Below are 27,535 nucleotides of genomic sequence, written 5' to 3' on the forward strand. Positions count from 1 at the left end.
TGGATTTTTAGTTGTCCACATTTTAATTCATGGTACTGAAGTTCTCCAGTCCCATGCAATGTCACATTTAGGTTTTGGAGGTATTTTTGTTAGGCTTTCATAAAAAGAAGCATCAGAGATGCCAGTTTTTCTTCTCTGTTAAAATCTGAAATGCTTTTGGTAGTTTCTGTACAGGTGATTCCCAGCTCTTGTCACCACAAAATGTGGTGGTCTTCCCCAGATGGTGATTGTTTCTTGATCCTAAATTAAGAAACTGGCTCCTAGGCATCCTGAGTTTTCCATGTCTTTAGGTAGAAGGCATTCTTGTTCACAGCACTGCAAGATCAGTGTTAGTGCTGAAGTGTTGGCAGCAGTCTGAAAGATTTGGTTGTGATCACAGATATTCTAGATGGTTTCTTTATGTACTTTATAAACCTATACTACAGAGAGCATCTGCATTATGATCTGGGGGCTCAGTGAGACAATCTTAAAAAAATCTTGCATCTCTCCTAAGGTGTTTTATGTCCAGCAGGAAGTCTAGCAACCAAACCTCTTGTGTCAGTTTTAGTTTGATAACATAGTGCACAAATTTGGCACATACGAGTTACTTTCTCTTCGTGCCTTCATTTGAGAAGTGGAAAAAAGTATCCACAAAAATGAATCTCTCATCTTTCAGAAGAGCGGTGGGAGGAAACTGCTGAATGTCTATAAATTATATCCTACCTAGGATGGGAGAAGGGAGATCCTACCCCTTAAATTCTGTTGAATAATTTCATTCATCTTAACAGTCTGAACTACTTTTGTTGAGTGGTTGTTGTGTTTTCTTAGGTGTGGCTACTGGGATAGAAGTTATCCATTGCAGACAAGGCAATTGCCTTTAAAGAATGAAATATAGGGTATATTTTTACCAACAACTTTCCTTTAAGGATCTCTCTTGCACAATTGCTTCTCATTACAGTGTTGTTTTTGCTTCCATAAGTTCTAATGTCAAATCTGATGCCAACATAATTTGCGGGAAGATGGATGTTTGAGGGGTGACTCATCCTTAGGTTCAATTAGATGCCTCTTTTTGGTTGAATGGAAAACAAACCATCATTTGTTGAATTACCAAAAAGAGTTTTTTTTTTTTTTTCTGTTGCATTTGTTAGTTGTCTTAAAATTGCTGGCTGCTCAGCCAAGTAAAAAGAAAAGTTAGACTACAGACTTAAGGAGCTTCTGCTACCATAATATGGCCAAATGTGTCTGTGTTTGGTTTTTTTTTTGTCTGTTTAGAGCTTCTATCTTATGGCCAGATTATTTTTCCACATTGTCTGTATCTTGTTCAGTGCAGTGAATGTTCAGTGTCTGGCAGCAAGGTTGCTCTCCAGTCCTTACAGCTCTTCGGTTATGTAGTGTGATCACCCTTACTGCCACCTTTAATCCAATGTGAATTTACCACTGTGAACTGAGGAGGCTAAACCCTCCCTGTCTTCATCACCTCAGTCTTGTGCAGCGTGTTTGCTCCTACTCCCATGATGTGTTGGACCAGCCAGCAGTGTAATTACCCCATGTGGCTGTGGCTGTGGCCAGCCGTGGTTACTGCTAAGCATGTAGACTACAGCACTATTATTTCCTTCACGGATTTTCCCAGGTCTCTCATCACTTTCCCAGACTATGCCAAGAAGAAAATTCCAGCTGCACGGCTCTTGAGGACAGAGGAAATGGGCACTGCTCTCACGAACGGCAACAGACTGAGAAAGACAGACCAGCATATTTTCCGGCTTTTGCACAGCTGAATGCTCTGCTCCACTGCTCTGCTCTGCTCCATGAATGTTACTTTCCTGATGTTTAGTGTTTTAATGGTATTTCAAATGATATACAGGCTAGTTGTTATGCATCTCTGAAGATAATGACATAATTGCAGTTTTGTAAAGTGAGATGGGGATGTTGAAATAGAAAGATATAATTCATAAAAGGATTTCCTTTCTTAAATGAGACTTGGAAGAAATGTCAGTACATAGACCCAAAATCTCTATCCATGAAACCTCTGTCTAATCCCATTGGCAAATGAAGGTCTATATGACGTTATCTCATGCCTGACTCCCACTCAGATTCACAGACTAAACATCTGTTGTGGTCAAGCTATACTCATCCTTACAAGTCTTTTTCCCACCTGTAAAGTTTCCTTTTCTCAAGAGGTCCACAAGATCAGATGGAGGGAATGTGCCATCTCCTTGCTATTTGTTTACCTCTTGAGCCCATGTTTTAAATTTAGATGAAAAGCAAATTGCAATTTATCATTCCCCTCTTGCCCATTCTTCTTTTTCTAGTCATGGTTCTAATACAACCCTGTTGTACTTGAGGCTCTTATCTTCTGTTACTTTCTGGCTTCTGTTCACAGCAGGTTGATGTGGACGTCAGTTATCTCAAATGGTTTGAAATACAGCCTCTCCCACAGCTGTCCCATGCATGCTATTATGTCAAACTTATGAACATCATGAAAAAGCCTCAAATCTTTAATTTTCAGTGGTGAAAAAGCTTTTTTTTTAAACAAAACTTAAAAGGCCAACAGTAATCTTTTTGAGATATGGAAAAAAACAGGTCTTAATGTCTGATTCTTTCATACTTCACTGTTGCGCCTAAAGAAAAATAACCTGTTTGAAGTTACTGTATTTCTACTTTTTTCTTTCTTCAGCTTGGAAAGCAGATTGGGTTCTCGCTGCTACAGAAGCATGACTATAGGATACAAGAAAGTCAACAAAATATTTGAAAACTGATTATTTTTTTTTTCCCCTGCCAGTTTTCGAGTACAAAATATGTGTGAAGTTTTAGGTTTTCACTACTGATAGCTTTGAGTACCCTCTCTGTAGTTCCTTCTGCTCTTGACTGTTGTAAGTAGTTCAATTTTCTCAAATTCATGCTGTTAAGACTTATGTAATCCTTTCACTTATGTCAATAGATGCTTGTGGGTGTATAGATTTCTAGAACATTACCTCAATAGAAATTACCTTCTATTTGTACGCATAAATTCTACTAAGGCTTTTTTTTTTCTGTTTGATTACATTTTACTAAAAGAAAGTGAGAAAGATTAATTTGTGTTGTTCATCAGACCATTTAAATTTTGGCCATAAACTCATTTTATTTAAAAATCTCTGCAGTAATCCATAACATGAATTTAAGCAGTGAAAAATACAGAACTATATTAGTAATGCTGACCTTCATTTATGGATTTAGTAAAGAGGTGTGCTGATATTACAGGTTTGCAAAAAGGGAATTTGCATGTTGCCTTTCCTTGGTTCTGAAGTCTGTAAAATGGAAAATTGCTTTCAGCCTTATCACTTTTACTTGCTGTGCAAACCTACCTGTTGCACATCTTTGCATTTCCATCACCATAAACCAAAGTAATAGTCTAGAAACATTTCAAAAGCTAAAGTGAAAAAAGCAGAATGTTGCTGCTGCTACTATTATGTAATAATCCCTTTTCTTCTCTTTCTTCACATGGTGAAGCCATTCTAGCACAGTATTTAATAGACATGATAAAACTCTAACAAAGCTCTGGTGCACTGATGCTTTTTACATTTACTTAAAGATCTACACATGTGCATGGTTTGCTGTAAAAAAATTAATATGAAAACCCAAGAGAAAATAATTTCAAACACCTTGTTCTGCGTTATGCTACATTTCAGTTCAATGCACTAAACAACTTTCTGTGTATATTGTGTGGACACAAAGTTAAAGCTGTTCCTGCATGTGGAAACAAGTAACAGCAGTGACAGCTAGATTAGGAAAGAAAACCTTGGAACAGGAGGAACTGTGTAGAAGCAGCCTGTTTTAAATGACTGCATAAGCATTTGGCGTTCTTCGTGAATTATGTTAAAGTTACAAGATATGTTGCAAATGAAGACTTGTGCAGGACAGTCTTTTCTAGGCATTTAAGTTATGGCCAGGGATAACTGTAAAGTTAAGTGCTAATCACACCTTTAATAGCAGATTTCCGTGGCTGAAGGTATTTTGTTCGGCTTGCATTTCGTTTCATTGACTTGCATATAAAATTTTATCTGTCCTAATAACTAATTATAGCAAAATCTGCAGTTTTCATTTCAAATAACTGAAGCAAAAAGCAGCGTGGTCCCTAACTTTTGAGCAGTACTGTGCTGTTTGTTTATTGCTTGACTTCTGCTGCTCAAAGGTAATCCTGAACTACTTTGCTCATCAACATGATTCATAATATTTTCCTGCCGGTGTCATAGGCCTTAAAAGCACTCTGTGCGTTGATATGTTAAAATCCTTTGATACTATGTGTTTAACATATTATTTATTTCACTGGGATGATAGGTTTGGGAAATGCCTATATGTTGAATTAAACCTACAAATTCAGATGTCTGTGGTCGTAGGGAGATTGGAGTTGTAATAAAATTAACATGATAAAATTCTGCCTTGATTTGGCTTGAGCAAATGCTATTTGAGATCAGAAGGACTTTCTGAGGTAATTTTGTTGTAAACAATAAGTGCTAAATGCTGAATAAATTTAAACGTGATGAGATGTATTCATATGTCACGCAGGTTTATATTCTAAAATAATAGTTTCTTGTTCTTTATTGCAGCTTCCCAAAATATATTATGAGTACAACATTCCACAAATATTAACTCTGTCATTTAAAGTTGAAGACGTCAGTGTTTCCATGACAATTTAAAACCAAACTGATATGTTTTATACAATCCATAGACTTTTTTCACAAATTTTCCAAGCAGATGCACTTTTATTAGCTTATATGGAAGTAACTTTAACTATGATTGCGTTAGTGAGAAAACAGGAAAAGCAGAAGTTCAATAGTTGCATACAAAATAGAACAAGAAAATAAACAGAAAAGTACATCTACAAAAAAGCTGAAAATAACCCACACTAGAAAGATGCAGGTATATTTTGTTATCATGCTAATTGTGTTTAATGGAATTTCCTGTTTAATCCCCAAATTTCAGAGGAAATTTGAAGAGGGAAAAAAGTGTACTCAGGGTATTATATAGGAATAATCCCTGATGATTAGGAGTTCTGTCTTTTGAGGTTTCCTTTCAGTATCACAATGATATTAAATTCTTTAGTAGGACTTTCTTTCCAAAGGGCGCACCCAAAAGCAAGTAACAGCAGCAGAGGGAGAGAGGGGAGACACAAGATGCAGCACACTTCAGATGGAGTGTGTAGGCAGCCAGCAGTGTATAAGACTCCAGGGATTTTACTGTAGCAATAGGAAAACCAGAATCAGTTTAAAATTAAGCTATGACATACAGTTCCATCAGTCTGAACACTTGGCAGAGAAATGAGGCTGACCCTGGAGTGTACGTGACACCAGATCTACAAGAGTTACTTTTGGAGGTAGCCCCATGCCAAGGTGCCTAATGGCTTCAATAATGTAAAAAATGAAAAAAAGACATCAATTATTTTTTGAAAAGAATGTTATGTAATGAAATTATTCATGTAATATATTCATATTATTCATGCTAACTATAACGTTAAGGATTTCATCAGCAAATACAACATTGATTTGAGAGAGGGAAAAATTACATTCTCATTTATGTATAGACGCTGATCTCTTTCTGAATTCCTGTGCTGAATGGTTAGCGATATCTCTCCTTGTTTTGGGTTTTAGCCACATTTGCACACATTAGATCTGTTCAAATGAGAGCCCTAAGGATGATTTTTATCTGCTCCTGAAAGAAGCTTGGATGCATTCCCTGACTGCTGTTTAAATGTTTGTGTATTACAGGCCTTTCTTGGCCAGGGCAAGCAAAACTGTGATGCCGTCCCTGTTGGTTAAACCAAAACTGCATCCTGTTGTTTTCCAACTGCAGGTTGTGGAAAACGGATCCCCTGTCAGACGGATGGTAGAAATTTCACAATTGTACAATTACACCGTGAGGTGTAGGAGGCTATGTCATTTTGCCTGGTGCTAAGAGTCCTAAAGCTGCCTGTGTATTCTCTGGTTAACCGGTGCTTGCCAAAAGAGAAGGAAAAGTTGGAAAATAGAGGGCGCATACGAAGGAGGAATGTGGCAGATGGTTCCAGAACAAAATGAAATGCGAAAGAGAAGACAAGGGACTGTGGAGATGATCTGTCTTATGAGAACATCAGTTTAGGTTAGCTCTTGTTTTTGGCCAGTTTTTGGTAGAAACAAGGACTTCAGGTGCATTGTCTTTATAGATGTCTGAATTTCTTATATTAACTTTAGGCAGTTCAGTGATGGTTTTTTAGGACATCCCAATTTAAAACTCATACATAAAAGTGACTACCTGCTTCTTTCCGACCTCTGTGCAGCACCTGAAATACAGCAAGCGCAGCATCTGGTACAGTGAGGGAACTAAATACACAACTTCCAGAATGCATTGACTTTCACCATTAACAGGTGTGATGCTTCAGCTGATGCAGAACAGCAGCTTTCCGGCGAATCTAATATATCAGCATAGTTCCTTCTATGGATTTGTACTAGCTCTGTCTTTTGTATGGAAGAAGATAATGTATGAAAGAAATCAGTTTTTAAATGATTGCTTGCTTTCCTTCTGGCATTTTGGAGAACACTCTCTTCTTGTTCTTTCAATTCCCCTTTAACTTGTTTGGAGAGATTTTATTGTAGCCAAATAATGCAATTGGCAGAACACACGGGGCATCTTATTGTAAAAGTAAGAGTACAAATTTTTTGAAAGAGAATTTCTATTTTCTTCCCGAATAACTTTTCAAAAAGGCCAATATTTAGAGTAGCAGTTGAAGGGTACTCTCTAGACTGCCATGGTAGCAGCTACATTTTATTTTATTTCAGTTCTGACACATTGATGTTTGGCATTTGTAGGATTTGAGTGATAATAATTTTTAAGGAATTATGCCCTTAAAAAAAAAAACAACTTTTTTTTTTCATTGCTGCTGGCAAAGAATGTGTTAGTGATGATCGTTGCTACTATTCCAATATTGCAGACTAAATGTCTTTAGTGGTTTTCTGTTTGTTTTTAAGGCAGAAAACATTGCTGCATGGATTTTCCCACTTATATTCATATCATATCTTCATATATTCATATTCAGTAGGAATACAGAATTCTTGCTGGATGATATTTTTGCCTGTTTTTAGGTTTCTGTACTTCCTGAACTGTTTTGGAGTATGTTGAAAGGGCACTGTGGTAACATGGGAGTTGCAAAGAAATTCTTATTCCTTTCCTGACTGTTGTTCTTAGAGGTGAAAATATATGCCATTTTAACACTCTTTTAAAGTCATCTAAAGGATGTGATAAACCATGGCAAGAAATGAAGATTCAGGGACAGGGTGACGATCTGTAACTTGGTCTCTGTCTCAGAACTGCAATATAATGGCACTGTGCACTGATGTGCTAGACTTGAATAAAGGTCTCGTAAACTTCTCCTTAAAGATGGGGGAAAAAAATAACCCCTCATTTTCCATTTTCTCCTTGTCTGTTTTTCTTCAGCAAGGGAAGGATATAGTGCTTGAAGAGCATCCAATTGGACATGAATTATTGATGACTAGGCTTTTTTTATTGCACAAGCAGGTTGAAATGTTTAAAATAACTTTCTTCTTAGACCCTGCTTATTTCAAGCACTTATTTAATGTCTTTTGAAGCTGAGGTGTTTGTTTCTTGAACTGCCTTTCATTCCTTATTATCTTCAGTTATTTGTTAGTATGGCAATGGGATCTATAATTTTGTTGCTGGTGGAGACTCTGTGGTAGAGGTAATCTGAACCTGCCTGATCTGTGAATAATTCCTTCTCTAAATATCCCTTTACTATGGCTTCTCTCCCCAAAATGCTGCATTGCTACCTGCCTTTTCTTGTTCCTTTGCTTCTCCAAAGTAATCTTATGTTTATTTTACTTCCTTCCCCAATGTGCTTCATCTAATTCTGTCGATGAACATATATTACATCTTAAACCAGAATTGCAGTGTTTTCTGGCTCCTATTGCCTCTAGCTGTATGAAGAACTTTTCTACACATCTTTTTATTTCCAGGAAAAATCCAAAATTTTGTTTAAGACTCTCTACTGACTTACTCTAGCATGGTGCACAGACCTTGGGTGGGATCCAGGCTGCACTAGGAGCTTACATTGAACGAGTGATGTATGCACATGATTCCACTTATGTATGTAGCCTGTTTAGTAATATTAGAAGTGAAGGTATTATTTAATCTTTTCCACTGTTTCCCTTCACTTTGAGGACTTCTGATTTTGAATTCTGAAATAGTACTGTAGGATTTCCAGGAAGCACTAGGATAACTCTCTGGTGCAACTGTGGAATCTTTCTCACCATTCTTTTGGGTGACTCCAACTTTTGCCAATGGCTGGTTGGTTCGTTGGTTTGTTTTTTTCGTTTTCCTTTTTTTTGTTCCATTTGTTGTTTGTTTGGGTGGTGGGGTTTTTTTGTTTGTTTTTTAAGTCTCCTGAATTGTTTGTTTTCACTGACTCCACTCAAGGTCATGTATTGGACTTTATATTGTTTCAGACCTACTCTTAGGTTTGAGTCATTGAATTATGAATATCTTTTCATATTGCATTGAACATGATGCAGAAAACTACAATTCCTGAAGAACAGCAGCATCATTTCTTTTTGGTCTTACTGAATTACCATTTGAAATGTAGCGATCTTCTGTTGGTCATGACTGTACCAGGAGAAACCAAATCTGGTCTTTAGACAGCACTTACTTTTTAAAGTTTACTGCTTTTTAGGTGAGCATTCTTTTTTGAGTCCCAGGTGTCTTACGGTATATAGCACTTTATCCACTGTTGAAAAAAGACATCATCCAGCCTGTTTAATAAGATGAATATCTATTTCATCACTAAACAGAATTCTTGGCTTGTGTTCCTGTGACATAAGGGACTTGCATAAGAGGATCTGTAGATTATTTTTAAGGTGTTTTGAAAAGCACTACTATTTAAAAGAGGTCATGCATAACAAACCAGGGATTTCCATGACTACTTCTAAGTGCAAGCAAAGCAAAATAGTAATGGTATTCTGTGCTGCGTGTGATACTCCTGATATCCAAGGTGGTTTGATTTCCATTCTTCCTTTTCTTTGTAGTCTGCCAGCTGTCTTGTTTCATGTGTATTTGCATTCTTATGGCAGATTTTTTTTTAATTAAAAAAAAAGTAAACCTTTACTTTTGGTAATAACAAAATGGTGCCATACTGTAGGTGGTGCTTATTGGTGATTCTTCTACTGAAGTTCCAGATTTACCTTCTTATGCTTATATGACAGAAGAACAGAGACTTGATTTTTGACACCCAAATCACTAGATATTTTTTCTACAGCTCAGGAATCTCCTGTTTATTTTAAATATAGATTACAGCATTGTAGTAAAACAGAACAAGAACAGAGTTGAACTATTGAACTGTTGATTTTAGTCTGCAGTGGCTTCCAGTAGGAAATGCACATAAGCAGTTAAATGTATTATAGCTAAATAAAGTAATATCAAGGAGGCTGTTCCTCAGTTGTTTGGTAACGAAAGTACTGAGCATATACAAAATAAGCTACTGGTCTGTGTTAGAGAATTGCAGTGTTAAGGAAAAGCAAGAGCTGTTGTCTGTGGGTTTTTTGGGGGGAAAGTTACTTATCTACACTACAAAATAAAGTCTTAATTTCTTTTCATATCAGATTTACACCAACCATACCTGGGATATTTGGAAGATTTTCTTTTATTTGGAGACTGTGTTTCAATTATGACAGTATACCTTCAAAATGCCTTCAGCTAACATTAGTCCTTTGCTAGGGCTACCCCAGTGAGTATTCTAAAATATATTAGGACTTGTTGTGAAGACATTTCTACCATTTCCTTAGCAATTCGTGGAGCAAAACTACTCATACATAAATCTGCCAAGACTCTGAAGGACCAGCACCTCCAATATCAAGAAATATGTGTAACGTACTGTGGGTTTTTGTTTTTTTCTTTTTCTCCCTGTCGTTTTGGTAAGGAGATTATTGAAACTATTCAAGGTAAAATTACAGTCAAGTATAGCATAAAAGTATTGCAGCACTGGGATTTCATTTAAAGAGAAAAACTTGAAAAAATTCTTTTGAATGCTTTTTACATTTGCTTTACCTATATGTGCTGAATGTTTAGGGTATTAATGGCACATAATTTTAAAGTCGTGTAGAGCAGCCAAAGCAGAAAATGGAGAAATACTTTCCTAAGTCCTTTAAAAAGTTAATTTTTACAATCAAGACTTGCTAAGTCTTGATTTAGGCAAGATGTCATGGGATTTGTTTGTCATCAAAATAAAAAAAGATTGATAAAGCCTAATGAGATACATATATATATATATGTGTGTGTGTGTGTTCTGTGAGTTATGAAACTTAGTGAAATCTACTGTCATTTGGGTTTGAGTCCCATGACCCCCATACTTTTCTTGCTTTCCTTTCCATTCATTGTCTTTTGCTGCTGTTGCCGTAAGCCCACCTTCTTACAATGTCCTCTGTCACCTTGCGTCACCTTCAGTTCCTCCAGTTCCTATCTACAGACTCCATCCCTCCCAAATATCATCTAGGTGAGACGTATCCAGTTTGTGTGGGTTTCCACTATTAAGATCCTGTAAGATACCACTGACCCTGAAGCATGCCTTCATAACAAATTTAGTATTTTCAGAGTTTCCTTTTAAATGTGGCACATTTAACTAAAATGTAGCAATTAACGAGCAAACAAAAAACCTGTGGATCATTGAGCTTCGTTTCTGGTAATGTGCTAGTTGTGTTAGTTATCCATATGTAGCAACAGGTGCACTCAAGAAAGACTAAGTATTGAAGACCAAGACTGTTTTCTTCACAAAATGGCTTAGTACTGTTCGCTTGGTAAGCATAACTGTTGGCATGTTTTCACAGAATGTGAATATGAGGTGCAGAGTCACGGTCTAGTTATTTCATAAGAGATGAATTAAGGGATAGTGATAGTCGTAGTAGGAGAGGAGGAGGAGGAAGACCGAAATAAAATATATGATAATGTATGATTTAAAAAATTGTGCATCTATTTAGAGCTGAAGTTATGTCAAGATAATATTGAAATACCTAGCCCTTAACTTGAGATGGAATATAGTAATATACTCTTCTCACTGCTGTCACACATCTATATTTTAATACCTATGCTGTCTGACTGCTCTCAGGAGCTGTACCTGAGATTGCATGTGCTCCAGTTGCCATATGGAAGGAAGCAATGCTACTGCTTACGTACTTTATGCTTTTCTCAATAAAGGATACTACAAAGAGCTAAGTATTTCTTCTTGCTTATTTATATACACATGCAATTTTTCTGTGTATCTTTTCAGCTCATGGAAAAAACTGACAGAGAGTACTACACTCTGGATGACATGTTTGTTTCCAAAGCAGCCAAAAGAGCGCGCAGTGGGGAAGAGGAAGAAATACAAAGAAGAAAAGCAATACATGAGCACCAGCAGCTTGCTGCACGCATGGAAAAGTGCCCATACTGCTTTGATAGCAGTGAACTTTCTAAACATCTTATTATTGCAATTGGCACCAAGGTAAGAAAACAGCAATTTAACACAAATGTAAAAATAAAAAAGAAATAAAGGAAGGCAGTGTTAATGTTAGAGTGCCTAAGATTAAGAACGAAATTGCTTCTATGAAATGATTTTTTGTTCTGCATCTTATTTTCCTTGCACTTCCAACTGATTTCACAAATTCCTCAAGAGTGAGGGAGAAAAAGATATAAATCTGTCATGAGTTATAAAGCTAATCTTTGATATCAGAACTTCAGATTTGTGGAAGACAGGAGCAATAATGAAAGATCTGAGTTCAGAGATTAGACTGTAGGTGGATTTGTGGAAGACTAAATCACGCTGCACTGGAGGAAATCTGAACGGGTGAAGAACTGTATCTCAATCATATCAAAGAAAATTAAGTGGAGAATTCAATTTTTTAAGCCTAAAATCCTTTGAAATAGACAGAAGTTTGGTACGAGGAACCTCCTGCTTTCTGTTAATGCTTTTATAAGTTGCATAAATATTTGGTTTTATAACATATGAAATGCTTCAGTATAGGCTTTTTTGTCATTCTTTCTCCAAAGTTTTCATTTATTATTGATGTCTTTCATTTGATTTGAAACTTTTTATAGGCCAAGGAATTAAATGCATAGCTATGTATTATGGTACATTGCACTTATTTTTTTATATGGATAGATTATATATATATAAAATACATACAGATTTGTATCTGTGTGTATATATATGCATATACATATGTGTTTATATATCTAATAGATATACACAGAGATATATCTATATGCATTTTTATATATTATATTTTATTAAAAATGCATACAGATATATCTCTCTATTAAAAAAAATGTATTGTAATGGACCAAATAGTGTGATTTCATAATCGTTAGGATACCGGTTGGTCTATAAGGCTGATATTACTGCCTTGTTGGTGGAGCTGCTGTCTGGATACTATTAGTTCATTGGAGCTACTGATGGATAAAGGTACTGTTTTAAAAACACTAAAATTACTCATACCTTGCTGTAACTAGAAGGTAACGGCTTCTGTTGGTTTCAATTTTAGCAAATGATATATTTCTTAGCCTTAGCAATGGGAAGGTTTTTAATGCTAGAAAAATGGGTATTTCAGTTTTTGTTCGCTTTTTATAGGTATACTTGTCTCTACCAAGCAACCAGTCCCTTACTGAAGGTCACTGCCTGATAGCCCCTCTACAGCACCATACTGCAGCCACTCTTTTGGATGAAGACATCTGGGAAGAAATCCAGGTCAGCTGGGATACTGTCTCATGTTCTAACATTTTTGTAAAATAACGTTGTTTTGAATAATAATGTACTTGTCATAAGTACCTATTTTCATAATTTCCAGCCCGGCAGCTCTTTTCTGATTCCACTAAGGGGCAGAACATTCTTGCATTATGGAGGAAAATTAGTGGTCAAAAATTGAAAAAGGGAAACGCGGGGTAAACACTGAAGAAAAGTTCTCATTTATAAGCACTAGAAAAAGTTGCCCGGAATGCTGCAGAACCTCTGTTATTGGAGGTCTTTGAAACCAGGTTAGAAGAACATCTCTCGGGGGTGACGTAGGTACAGCTCATCCCTTACAGAAAGTGGAATAATCAGCTTGGCAGTTAGGATTTCCTTGGGAGTGCTAAGGAAAAGAAAGGGATTGGCTGGGCAGAAAGATCACTTACAATGAAACACAAGCTGAAGATATGTTATTTACATATCTTCAGGTTTTTTAAGATAGTTTGGATTTTGGGTCGATGTCAACTGAGAGCGCACTATCTCATTCTTCAAATCAGTGAGGTGCCTGTTAGAATCCAATTTCCTACTTTTTTGAAAAGAATTATTAGAATAAAGTGCCAAGCATGATGGGTCATGTTTTCCAACTCTCCTATGAAGACATTTTGAAGGTTTTGAGTTCTGTTTTCTTTGGAAAAGGAAAATCGAGGGAGGAATGTAACAAGGTTCTGCCTAAGAGATTGACAGTAATTGGTCTCCCCCCCCCCCAGGATTATTACAAGGGGAAAACAACTTGCAACCTCTTATCAAAATATTGGATACTATTTCAGACTAGAGAAAGGCTTCGTTGCTTGCAGTTGCTTAGATTTAAAAGCAGGTTAATTCATGAGTTCGAAATGGTTTAAGTAACATTGATCTTGCCTTAAGCCTCGCAGATGGATTCTCTGACTTTCCAAATTTGCTCCCCACGTTCATTCTCATGGCTAATGTAATTTTTATACAGTGTTTCCTAGTAAATTATACTCCTCCCAAGCAGGAAAGGGAAAGGAGTTCTTTTGTATATGACAGAAATGCCTAAGGAAGTTGGATAAGAAGCAAATAAGCGCAACGAGTAGGGATCAGGAGGAACAACAGAGCATGAAGAAAAGTGATAAACATGTTTATTCTATATCTTCTATTTATCGTAACCTCTTTTAACTAAATATATGGTTTTTTCCTAAATTTGTGTGAGAAAGAAAATAGGATAAAGAAAAGACAAGCAAATGCAGTTCCTGTATTCAACGCTAGTCTTTTCCTTGCTAGAAAATGCAACTAGTTGGTAACACCATTATCCATTGACCTTGTGAATACATTCATAGCCAGTTTAAACATTTCTTTGCAACAAAGTACTTCGGGAGGTGATGGACACAGATTTCCCCCCTCCCCAGCTTCTGTGTAATTCAGTAGGAGGAGTCTGGAAAGGCTTTAGCAGGAGTATAAGCATACATTTACTGAGTGACTAAACTAACTTTCTGATACCAGAGCCATATTTTATACTGCTGTTGTGGGGGGGAAAAAAAATTATCACACTTTAAATATTCATGAAATGTTGTATTAAGCACACGTTTTAGATAACTATTTTTGCTGGGATTTTTTTTTTTAAGATATGTTGAAAGAAAGCAAGAAGGATACTTTTATACTGTATGTCTTCAGGCACTTGAATTTAACATTTTGTGTGTTTGACTGATGTACTCACTTGCCAAAGTAAATATGCATGTAATTTTTTTAATATGAAAAGATATAGATCTTTACATGTTCTGTATTGCCTGAGCTTTTACATGTATCAACATTGTGTGCATCTGAGCATAAGCCAAGCCCTCTTATTTGCTCTTGTGAATGATTTTGCCCTTTCCAGTGCTAATTATCCTTGATGTTTTGGCCCGCTCAGAATTTGGAGAAAAAGTGCAATGTATTTAAAAACAAGAAATTGCAGTCTGGGAAACGTTAGCTAACGTCTGCAGATATTCTAGGCTTTTCAGTGGATTTGTATTTCAGTTGATATTGCAGGGTAGCAACTGCAAGTAATAGTCCTTCCCAACCTTTGGTTTAATGTTTCTCTTATCTCACCACAGTTGCTTGCTTTGGTGTATTTCAGAAGCAGAGGTCTGGGGGCCAGGGTGAGGGGGAGAAGACAACAAGCTATTAATTCAGAGCTGTCTGTTGCTCTGCCCAGTAAAAGTCCTGTATCAGTCATGGTACAGTGATCTATTCACTGGGCAATATCTTCTCGCTGTGTTTCATTGGTTGTGTTAGGGGTGGTGGCGGTAGCATGTTCTTCTCACAGCATGGAGCAGCTTATTTGTGAGGAAAAATTTAGGGTACAAGGGCCTGCTTTGGAGAGCTTAAATACCTGGTTAAGATATATATTTGGCCAAGTTTCTCAGACTTTCAGTTTGATTCATACTGTGCAAGATGACAAAAGGATGGGGAGAAGAGAGCTCAATTTCTAGTCCTGTTGCATTGAAAACCTGGTAGTGATTTTTTTTTCCATCTGTTTTACTTCAGTACTTGCTGATGTTTATGAATATGTGTATTTGCTTATGCTTGTTTAATTCATCAACTGTCCATTTACATTACCATAGGAAATCTTAAACCTTTAGCTGGGATTAGCCTTTTAATTTTGTTGTTTGTACTTCTAAGTGTTGTTAATTGGGGGGAAAAAAAAAAAACAACAACCAAAATACCCAGTGGAAAAAGGATAACCTATGAGTTATGTGAGTTGTAGAGCTATAGTACCTGTGGTCTATGAGGCTCATACAGTTTCGGTGATTTCTTGGCTTACACTGTGGAAATGGTATAGGGAGCATGTATAATACAAAGATCTTAATTTTAAAAAAGCAGTTTTCAAGATCTGGAGACACTTTTGGAAACATTCACCCTGTCACAAAGTCAGATCTTTTGTGCATTTGAAAATGAGTCTGAATGAGTCTCTGAAATCATCCCGTGTACTTGGTAATTTAGTTTGGCATCTACATTGTAAGCTGTAGAATGATGCTTTTGCATATCTTGGATACAAATACCGACTGCCAAGAGTCAGGGAGCAGCAAGAGCGGGCTGCTCCACAGGGAAGGCAAGGCAGGGGTCGGTGACAGGCAAGGCAGGTGGGGGAAGTCACCTGACTGACAAGGCGCAGTCCCATGGTACCCAAGCCAGGAGAAGAGAGGAGGTCCCATGACGGTAGACAGGGTCAGCCACAGCCCAGTGATGGCCGGACAAGTCTGCAGTGATGAGTTAGGTTCAAGGTCAAGTCAGGGTCAAGATCAGCCAGACACATGGCTGGGCACAGGCATCCCTGAAATTTAGCTCAGGCAAGGACCAAAAGTGATGGCCTGAGCTTAATTGCAGCTCCTGAGTGAAGGGGGGCCAGGCCCCCACTTGTCACAGCTCTTTTTTTCCCCAGCTCTTTCTGCTGTGTCTGATCCCAGCTTATAGCTGCACCATGTCACAGCTGCCCATCTACATGGGCAGCCAGAGCCCTAGCAGGTACGAGAGGCTGCAGAGCCTGTTGAGTGTGTGCAGGGCCCACACTCGAGCTAGCAGAATTATAAATTGAAATACACTTTGAATGGGTGCAACACCTAATCTCTAAGGGGAACTGGTAACATTGAGGCCAGGTGTATTACAGTATTGCATTTGGTTAGCTTCCATACAGTGAAGATGGTGGTTACAGCCATGGCTTGCTTTGGAGACAACGCTAACATTTTCCTTAAAGGTCAAGCATGCCTAGGGAAATGTCTTTTTTTTTTTTTTTTTTTTTTTTTAAAAAAAAACCAAACCTTTGTAATTGGAATGAATAGTGGAAGGATAATGGTATCTAGAGTCAATACAAGCCAAGACATTAACTTAGAAATTGTAAGCTTGGGACCTACTGTTAAAGCCATATTGTTTTATGGAGCATCACAGTTATGAAGTTCAACATAGTTTTAATTTCAACTGTAAAAATATGTGGTATTAATGAAAACTGAGTTTGTAGTGTTAATTACAATGTGTATTTCACAATAGTTTTCTAGACTTCCTATCTTTGTATCTTAGGAAATATAGTTCCTGTTAAATTGTTGAATAATATGGAATTTTCCTAGTATGATTGCTGCTGTTATCCATTTTATTATGAGTTTATTATGAATATAATACGTTAGTGAAATAATACAAAATATTATATCTGAAAGCTTTGAAAAGCTAACTCAAATTACACTTTTTCTTTAAACAGATGTTCAGAAATGCATTGGTGAAAATGTTTGAAGCTAAAGACTTGGACTGTGTGTTCCTAGAAACAAACATGAATATGAAGAAACGGTATCATATGGTATACGAATGCATTCCTCTTCCAAAAGAAGTAGGAGATGTGGCTCCAATCTACTTTAAGGTACACAAAAATGTTTTTTCTTAGGTCATTTGAATGTATTTATCATAATTCATCTATTTCTGGAAAACTTTTTTTTATATCCAAGTACTATTTTTGAAAAGATGGGTTCTTTGATCCTACTTCCTGATCCATTCTTTGATCCTATTCCTTGATCTTAAAACAAGCCCTTTGAGGTCATTCTGTTTTTCAAGTAGTCAGTGGAGGAGCTGTATGTCACTGTGCAGTTGCCTCAAGTCTGACTGCACTGACAACTACTGGAAGAAGATGAGAGAATTGTAGTTTCTTGAAGTTCTGTAAGGTTTGCAATACTTCTCACTTAAGTCCTGTAGTATAAACTTAACCCCGTACATGTGCCTTGGCAAGAATAAAATGAGAAAATAGTGTCAACTGTTTTAAGAAATACCAATATATAATGTTTCATCCCCATTTTATTTCAGTAGGCCCAAACTTTACATGTGTCTTAGGTCTCTGATGAACATTAGACAGCATGATAGATATTTCTTCTATAGCTTTTCTGGTCTCTTTCCACTGACCCTGTAAGGAAAGGCTCATTGAACCTTCTGCCTGGAACTGAGGCCTTTCGACTTTCAGCAACTGGATCGTGATTTGCCTTTTATAAGAAAATTATTTTATTTGTTCTTTGAAATATTGTTTGTATTTTCTGGAAATAAATAATGATTGGTTTTTGATGAAGTGGAGCATTCAGTATGATGAACAGCAATGCAGTAACTTCTGCCACATTTGAAACTCTCCACCTGGTTGATTTCATTGCTATGCTTCAAGTGCTGGTAAAACTTGTGTTTTGTCTGAATGCTAAAGGAAAGATGAAGTACAAGATTTAATGCAATGTCATGTGCATAAAACTTTCTTTCAGAAGTTTCCAGCATTAAAATATACAGCAAATGAAATTTAAAAGGTACCTACACTATACTACACTACACCCACTTCCATACTGTGGAGGATACAGAGGCAGCTTTAAAGGTTTTTAAGTGCAGTCAGCCTTCTAAGCTGGATTCTCCTCTTAGTGTTTAAAAAAGAAAAAAAGACTAATATACTGTAATGAATTCATAAGAGGTTTTGTATGAGCTTGGTAAAAAGAGAATGTGACCTTTTAGTTGAGACTTGTTAGAGATAATTTGTGTCAGGCAGAAGTTAAATTAAAAAAAAAAAAAGTAATAGAATTTAAGTGAGTTTGAGGATATTATACGATGCCTTTATAAAGTATGTAAGTTCTGGAAATCAGAAAGGTTGCCAAAAATAAAGTTACTTTGTTAAGAAATAATTGGTACTTGCAGTGCAATGTACTTTGCTATATTGAAAAGTTAATTCTTTGCTTGCTGTATGAAGGACTATTTTCACATTTTAGATAAAATGATTTTACAGAAAGCTATAATGGAGTCCGATGAAGAGTGGTCCGTGAACAAGAAGTTAATTGATCTTTCTTCAAAAGATGTTCGGAAATCTGTAAGTAATGAAATGTATTGAACACTGAATTTCTCAGCAAATTCTTCTCATCTTTTTTCATTATTAACTGTTTCAAAGAGAGAAGAAAGGGAACACAATTAAATTAGTGGATCAGGAGATGGCATAGGCATGATGAGAATTAAGGGTCTGGCTGAACTCCTAAATGACATTAGGGAAAAGATTCCCATTTATTTCAACAATAGGTGGACTGAGCTGCAAGCATTGGTTGAGGACAAAGCTAGCGCTTTGAGGACATGTACCAGCATAATTTTCTTGATTAACTTTAAGAATTAAGGTAGATCAAAGATTTGCAAATTACTTTCTTGGAAAAAATATGATGTGTCCTTTTCATTGACCTAGAACAGCCTTTTGTGTTGCTAAGTTTATGAAGCGAAAATATAAATAGCATTATAAGTCTTTTTTTGTAAAACAAGGGAACAGTACTCTGTCTCCTGGATACTAAACTGAAACATCTTTGTATATACAAATCTTAAAAGAAATAATGCTGAAACTTAGGTTCAAATATTGTTCCATCTTTTTAATGTTAAACTGAAAGATGCGTGGCATATAGACTTCACCACAAGTAGTTCACTACTACGTAGTAATAATACTTAATTTCTGAAAGTGTCTTTTAGTAAATATAGCACCTTTGCACTAAAAAAATCCTAGTTTAGGAGAAAGAGGAGATGGGTTTTAATAATGAGACATGAAGCCTGATATGACAAAAAGAGAGAGACATTAAATGCAGAAGAATAAGGGATTGGGTGGCTGTATAGTAGGAGAGGTTTTGTATATTGTGATGACTCTTGAACTAAACCAACAGTGGTAGCAAATGTAGCAAAACCACAAAATTTATTCTGCCACGTAGGCTAAAATGTCATATATGGGTCACCTTATTCAAAGTGGTGAGGCTTCACCTGGAAAATTTGGGTCTGATTTTGGGCACTGTTTTAAGATAGTTACAGAAGAGGAGAGCATAGCTTGGAAAACTTAACTAAAGAAACTGGTTCAGGGGTTGTGCAGTCTAGGAAAGAAAAGACTGAAATGGGATGTGATGGTAGTTTTCTGTATATAGGAGACTGTTTTAAAGAAGATAGTAGTTAGTTGTTCGGTAGCACTATTGGGTGCAGACAAGAAGGAATTTAATTAATTTATAGCAAGGACTTAGGGAAGACTTTAAACTTAAGGTGGATGTAAACAGAGAACAAAATAGGTACATTTTGGATATCTTCTGCTCATTGGTGTTTCGGAACAGGGAAAGCCAGTATCTGTCACAGATAAATGAAGTATCATTTTCTTGACACATGGTAGGGCACCAGGACATTTGATTTCTTTAAGAATCTTCTTAGCCATACATTTTTGTGACTGTATTATATACCCATTTGAAGGTAGGCCAGTTTTCAGATTAAGTCATGACACTTCTTTAAATTAATAAAATGCATCTGAGTCTAAATTGTGACACCGTTGTGTGATTTTAACATTATTTTAGGGTAAAAGAAATGCCTGTAGCCTTCAGGAAGATATGAGAGTATAGTTTAGAGACCGAGCTGAGGTTTGGGAAGTTGGAGAGTTGTATTAGGAGATGGTGGTGCCTGGAAGGAGGGTCAGACATGGCTGAGACATCATCTAATGGGCGGATTGTGTGCAGAAATTGGGACTGTGGTGTCCAGAGGCAGAGCCTAAGCATCCAGCCCTCGTACAGCATCAAGGCCTTCTCTGCTTCTCCCTCTACTTCCTGCAGCGAGGGAGCTGGGGGTGGGCAGTGGGCTGGGAGTGGACACAGCCAGGAGAACTGACCCAGCAGCAAGGACTGTTCAGCAATAGCCAAAACATTGGCATGTTATCAACACTGGTTTAGTCACCAGTCCAAAACTCAGCACCATATGGGCTGCTGTGACGAAAATGAACTCCATCCCAGCCAGACCCGATACATTGCTAGACACAGATAAGCTAAAGCTGACATTTTCCTTAAGGTGTCAACCGCCGACCCATTTTTTCCTTATTTAATGATTTTTTTTAGTTCATTTAAAATGTTTTCTGTTTCTTGCTATGCTACATTGCCCCTCTGTATTAAATCTTAATTCTTTTTAGAGCGAATTTTCAAGCAATATATGGGACATGCCTTGTGAAAATTGTGCAGTTATTTGGACTGTAGCAGAGGGAATGCTTATGAATTTGAGGCTTTGGAAATCTTACCTGTACTGGAACATCATCAACAATTAAAAGAGTGGAAAATAACTTGTTGCAGTGAAACAGCAGAAATTACTTGCAATACTGTAGCAATAAATGAATCCACTTCTCACTCTGTCAGGCTGAAGGGTCTTTCCTTATGGCAGGATAACCAGTGTCTCCTCTGTAGGCTGACTGAATTATTAAATTATCCGATTCGGCAAGTTAATGATAACTTCCAGTCATGTAGTGGAGTTTTCTGGTAGCGTATTCTCCATAGAAGGGTTTCCCCTCCCCCCAAGTGTCAATATTTCCTCTGGGTAAGTATTTCCTGTTACCACACAACACCTTGTCTTTAATAAATGCAACTTGCTGATGGTTGTCTTAAAATTTCTATTCAACCCGTGTAATTCAGATGCATGGAGTCAGGAAGGCATTTGCTCTGTGCATGCTGCTGCCTGGACCCTCCCTGCCTCTTACCTGGTGCTGCAGCGGTGTCCTCTGGAGGTTCAAGCAAATTCATCTTTTCAGTTTTCAGTGTCTTTTTATCTAGTCGTTGTGTGTTGTTCTTTCCCATTGCCTGTTTGTTTTACTGTTCTCTGTCACAATTTTATACTACACATACTCGGATTGAGAGGTGGTTTAAAATAAAATGTGATGCTATCAACTGTAAAACCACTTTCAAATTCATTAAGTTGTGGGGAGGTTAACTAAATGCCTACAGTCTGTTAAACATCTAAAAATGTGGTTTTGTGTGTATAGGTTCCTAAAGGATTACCATACTTCTCTGTGGACTTTAGCCTTCAAGGAGGATTTGCTCATGTCATTGAAGATCAACACAAGTTCCCTCATTACTTTGGAAAGGTATTGTCGTATACAAGATCAATTTACCAATTATACTCTATTTTGTAAAAAATAAGTAATTAAAACAGAAGCTGCCAGCACAGTCACTTTGATGTACCTTATCCCAATTTATTAGCTGGCTTTTCTTGGTGAGTCATTGTAACTTAGTGTTGTGGTTTAACCTGGCAGGCAGCTAAACACCACACAGCCATTCGCTCACTCCGCCCACCCCAGTGGGATGGGGGAGAGAATCGGGGGGGGGGAAGTAAAATTCGTGGGTTGAGATAAAGACAGCTTAATAGGACAGAAAAGGAATGGAAAATAATACTAATACTAATACTAATAATAATAATAATAACAACAACAATATTGAGAAAAGAATATGCAAAACAAGTGATGCACAATGCAATTGCTCACCACCCGCTGACCGATACCCAGCCAGTTCCCAAGCAGTGGTCACCCCTCCCCCGGCCAGCTTTCCCCCGGTTTATAAACTGAGCTTGACATCATATGGTGTGGAATATCCCTTTGGCCAGTTTGGGTCAGCTGTCCTGGCTGTGCCCCCTCCCAGCTTCTCGCTGGTAGGGCATGAGAAGCTGAAAAGTCCTTGACTAGTGTAAACACTACTTGGCAACAACTAAAACATCGGTGTGTTATCAACATTATTATCCTACTAAATCCAAACCACAGCACTGTACCAGTTACTAGGAAGAAAATTAACTCTATCCCAGGTGAAACCAGGACACTTAGCTTGTTGAATAAAGGAATAATTGATTTCTTCACTGGCTGATACTCAGAATGTGATTCTAGATCCGTATTTCTTTTGAATTAATAGGAACTCTAGATATTTCACATACAGTCTAATAGATGGAAAATACTTGCATCTATTTAAGAAGAAGAAATAAAAAAAAAAAAAGGTTTTTCATGACCATAGTATTCTCATATAGGTGCACTGGCTTCTGCTTGTATAAATTAGGGTGTATACACATACAAACTCACAGACAACTCCTAGTAGAATACATGTGTGGTTAAATTACTCCATGTAGTATAGAGAGTATGGTATATACAGGAAGAGCTGTATTTCTTTATTATGTCACAGCAATCATTTATTCAAAGAGTCAATATTGCAAAAACATTGAGTGATTGGGGAGGAAATATAACTTATTTCAATAAGAGTTAAGAGCAAAGTAGGCAAGCTTTCTTTTTTCTGAACTTTTCTCTTTTTAGTCACTAAGGTACTAATATATTAACAGTCTTGCAATGTTAGGATATTTATGCAGTACGTTGTTATGCTGTGCTTAAAAGAATTTTGCTGAGGCAACCGTCTAACAACTACAGTTCTAACTTCTGAATTGGTATATTTTTCAGCATTTCCAGTTTTAATAACTAGCACTTGAAAAGAACAGTGACAAATAATCTCATCATTTGAAAATATATATTTTTATATTCTATGGTAAAATAGTGTTAAGTAATATGGTAATTTTGCATTTGTTGTTATCTATCTTTGTTCTACTTGCAAAGGAAATCATTGGTGGCATGCTGGACTTGGAACCGCGGCTCTGGAGAAAAGGAATCAGACAGAATTTTGAGGATCAGAGGAAGAAGGTGTTGCAGTTTGCACAGTGGTGGAAACCATATGACTTTACCAAAAAGAAAGAATGAGTACATCCCTGCAGTCAAGGACTATATAAGCCATAAGTTATATTAAAGGATATTTCACATGTTAAGAATAACACCAGTGTGTTATGTATTGCTAATATATTTTAAAACCAAGGATATTGTTTAATTGCTGATTACCTGTTTCTGGTTTATACGCTGTGTGGAGCACATGAACCTGCAAGTCTGACAAACCACAAGTGTACAGAGTTTTTAGTTTTTCATTTTTTAGCTGAGCCAAAAGAATAATATCCATGTGGCTATTAGAATTCTTCAAAATGTAGCTTTTGCTTTTGGAGCTTTTATAATCTTTGAGGCAATTGATTTTTTTAATATTGTATTTAGCATAAAGCCAGTGCTTAATTATCACGGTGACTTTTTGTAGAAAATGGTGTAAATTTTAAGAACATTTTGATTAATACAAGTACAGTGTTGCAGAAGGAAGCTGTACAGAAAATTATTTTCTGATTTTGAGTCCTTGTATTCTTTAAGTTGAGGTCATTGCAGTAATACAAATGTTCAAGTATGATGTGATTGATAAACCTGCTGCTGCCCCCCTGCACAAGAATTAATGCCATTTTCTGTATTTTCTTTCAATACGAAGTAGTACTTTCAAGCTGACCTGTTGCACAAAGGATAATGAGACAGTCCATAGCTGGTGGCAAATGACAGCTTTAATGGTAACAGTTACTTATGATGACAATAAAAAAAAAACAAACAAAAAAGAGAGAGGACCGGTGAAGAACCTTAAGGAAAAACACTCTCCAATGTCCAAAAAAGAAGAAAATCGTCTCGGGGATCTCCCCAGGTGACTCTTCTCCCCTGGGAATCCTCTCTAGTGCAGCAGGTGGTCCGCCATAGTGCTTTTCTGATAATAACAATATAGTTTTTACTGGGAAGCTCCCTGCTGGTTGTTCCTGCTTGTGATGCTGTTAGTGCTGATTGGAGCACGCTCTGATCAGAGGCAAGAGTTGCACGTTAATTGATTGTTAAGCTTTGTGCACGGATGTCACTGGGAAATGCCTGTCTGCTATTTAAAGGACTACTGTCTACCGTGCTATTCACTAGGTTTTGTTTTTTGTCTTGTGTAAGTTACAAAATGGGGGTAGGAAAGGGTTGGGGGCAAAAAGGGAGATTCTCGCATCAATGTCAATCACTTTCCGTGGGGAACCTGACATCGCAGGCTTGGGCTTTGCAGGTGCAGAGCTGGGAGAACAGGGCAAGGACGGAAGAACAAGGATGAAAACATGGCCACAGTGTCCTCCCAGTGGATAAGGGAAAGGGTGCAAACTTGCAAACAAAAGACTGCAGTGCTACAGGGAAAGGCTCTGAGTGGCAAGTGGAAGGCCCTTAGCATAGTGGAGTTTAAGGCATCGTGCAAGCGTCCCAGTGTCCTTCCTGCTCTTTTCCTGCTGAACTGTTGCCCTGTACAGCTCTGTTACCTATTGTGAACTGCCTAGATTAAGAAATGGATCACTAAATATCATGAGGTTGAATAAGTGTTCATTTCTAGGCCCTTCGTGGTCTTTTGCAACTTTCCTGAAGAGCTAGTACTTTTTTTATTTTGCCATTTTGGCAAATAAATCTGGTAGAGGTAGAAATCTACTGGTTGTGAATTATTTTCTGTAGGATCTTTGTAAACTTGTGTCACTGCAAGAGAAATAACTTAAAAATAAGCTGTCATGATAATTTTGGTGATTTAATGTCTGATTTGTACTATTTTTCACCAGCAAGCCATGGATGAAAAAGCCAGTTCTACTGTTACTTCTCCAGTAAGTTTTGGTCTTCCTTAGGCTACTGGGGAGATTACAGAGCAAATAGGATGTGAAATAGTAGCTGCTAGTAGTTGCTTAGAATGTGGTAATGCTGAGGCAAGTTTAGGTAGAGTGCAGTCTTTGGTGGTGTAAAGCATGACTAAAAATTGTTTTCTCTGAAAGCATATGTTGCCTCCGGTCTCATCTGCCCCCCTGGAGGACAGCCAGGAAGCAGCAGAGGTGACTTGTCTTTTAAGTCCACGGAAAAGTCTTTATCCAGGGCTGTGCTGGAGATGCAGTTTTTCTAAATCATATAACTTCTCAAAATGCGTGTTCCTCAAGGGAAGCACTGTGTTTCGCAAAGGATATCAAACTTGTACGTAGAAAAGTCTTCCTCTCTGACTCATGGTCTGTGCACATTTTATTATTCCGGTTTCAGCAAAACTATTGATACTCTTTGGACCAGAAAGGACTCTGAAATATGGAGTAAGGGTAACAATCTCAAGCTAGTGATACAGGAAAATGTGTCTTACGCTATTAGAAGTTTTCAGAATGGGAGACTGTGCTTACCACATACACTGAGAATAATATCTTGTGATTGGTCACAGACCAGACATGCATATCTTCAGGTTAAGCTGTTCCTCTTCATATCTCTAAATATTCATGAGGCTGTGAGAGTGAACACAGCTTGTTAGGGCACTTATGTGGAAGGCATGGTACGCATAGACTTCAGTCCTTATAAATATTAAAATATTTTAAATAGACCTCCTTCATCTGGAAGAATACTCAATACCTGAATTATTTTGGCACTAAGAAGCGGAACATGTAAATTCAGGTGTCTTTAGGGAGAACAGGGTTTGGAAGCTGGATTTCTTACATTGCTATAGATGTGCTCCTATGTACTCTTTGGGGTAACCGGGGAGGAAAAGGGACTTCTCTCTTCAAGTGAATCTCTGTGTATGATTTAACAGATGTTAGAACATAGCCATGTCCTGCCGTGTCAGACAGGAAGATTCTTATGCGTAATATGTGCTGCTACTCTTCTGCTCAGTGTGTGGCATAAAATGCAATGTTTCCCTGCTATCAAGTCAGTTTTTTCCAACTCAGAGTATTTCCCCTGTTTGTATTTCCTTGCTATGCTGAAGGAATTGCATCCTCTCACCTGCTTTCCAGGTCTTTCAGGAGTTTCAAGGAAGGCGTCCTGCACCAGCACAGCACCATTGCTGCTGCTCAGTCAAGCCCTGGATGAGGTCTGAACAGGAACTCAGACTCCAGAGCTTTTTATTCTATTATGTTTGCTACTACATTCTCTAGAGAGAACCAGGATGGATGCTATAGTCAAACAGATCGTCTGCCTCAGGCCTTGATACCTTGAAGATTCCCAGCCTGGGTCTCTGTCTTGGGGAAAATGAGCTAAACAGGCTCCTGTGAGATGTTCACTTTCTTCTTTGCTTTTTCTCAGGCTGTACTATTCAACCTGGTATTCCCTAGGCCCATGCAGTTGCTGTAGAAAGCTGCCTGATGCATGAGGCAGTTGACTTCATATTAAGGACCCACATTTTGAGTTTGTTATTTTTGCTCAAATTGAAGGAAAGCACCATGAATTCATACCACACCACCAGCTACAAAATGAAGTGCAAAAGCTGCCATGGTATCCTTATCCATAACCAGTGGTTGGTTGATGACAAGGTGATTGCCTGAAGTCATCTGTTGATGTAAACTAAGGTAATGTGAAATGAGGTTGATGTAAGCTGAGGTAAACTCAGTTAAAATGGAAAGCAAGGCTTTCTGCTAGTTACTGGTGTTCTTCCAGATGGGTAGTTCTGTCCACATTCCACTTGCTTTTCCCTTCTCCTTTTGTGTTTTCCTTTGGAGTAAGACAGTGGGATGCTGCATTTAGTGCAGTTTTGGTGTAATAGTGGTGGATTGTTGCTTTGTACTTCTTAAAATACCTGAAAGAGAACAATGTGGATTTTTGTTGCTTTGCTAGAAAATCAATATAGCAACATTCAATCTTAGGTCTGTTTGGGCTGGTTTTTTTTCCCAGTTTGTTCATTAATCCAGAGAATGAGTTATTCCCAGAGTCCTAATCAAATGTGATTTACTGGGATTTTACATATTGAGTTCAACCACCTTGTTTTAAATATCATACAAGTTCTGACTGGAAAATAACGTTAAAATAAATAGTAACTCTTATGGCAAGAGTTTGCAATCAATGAAAGAAGCAGCATTTTGATGGGTCCCTTAAGGGTTCTGTCTTTGTTTGAAATTTCTTCAGCATTTCCTGTCTTCTGCATCTGTATTTTTATCATTAAAGCATGTTTTCTCTTTCTAATTCCAGCTGGACTGCTGGATGAAAATATGTGGAAACACAGGCTGCTATACTCTTACTTTAAGCATAGCTGTTTTGGAAACAAGATCCTTAATACCCTAGCTAAAAGAATCATAGAATCATTAAGGTTGGAAAAGACCTCTAAGATCATCAAGTCCAACCGTCAACCCAACACCACCATGTCCACTGAACCATGTCCCTAAGTGCCTCATCTACACGTCTTTTAA

The 27,535-nt window shown here is 37.5% G+C and overlaps 1 protein-coding gene across 1 annotated transcript in view; it reads left to right on the forward strand.

The window, feature by feature from the left end:
* CWF19L2 (CWF19 like cell cycle control factor 2) overlaps positions 1 to 26,992 on the forward strand; it is a 91,791-nt gene extending 64,799 nt beyond the window's left edge. Inside the window, exons 13-18 of the mRNA XM_076328196.1 lie at positions 11,258 to 11,470; positions 12,596 to 12,712; positions 16,935 to 17,090; positions 18,474 to 18,554; positions 21,486 to 21,587; positions 23,088 to 26,992. Coding sequence (XP_076184311.1) covers positions 11,258 to 11,470; positions 12,596 to 12,712; positions 16,935 to 17,090; positions 18,474 to 18,554; positions 21,486 to 21,587; positions 23,088 to 23,228 — 810 coding nt within the window. The 3' untranslated portion in view covers positions 23,229 to 26,992. The remainder of the gene's footprint in view (positions 1 to 11,257; positions 11,471 to 12,595; positions 12,713 to 16,934; positions 17,091 to 18,473; positions 18,555 to 21,485; positions 21,588 to 23,087) is intronic.
* Positions 26,993 to 27,535: the final 543 nt, after the last annotated feature.

The sequence above is a fragment of the Aptenodytes patagonicus genome, chromosome 1 (assembly GCF_965638725.1).
Source record: "Aptenodytes patagonicus chromosome 1, bAptPat1.pri.cur, whole genome shotgun sequence".
Lineage (NCBI taxonomy): Eukaryota > Metazoa > Chordata > Aves > Sphenisciformes > Spheniscidae > Aptenodytes > Aptenodytes patagonicus.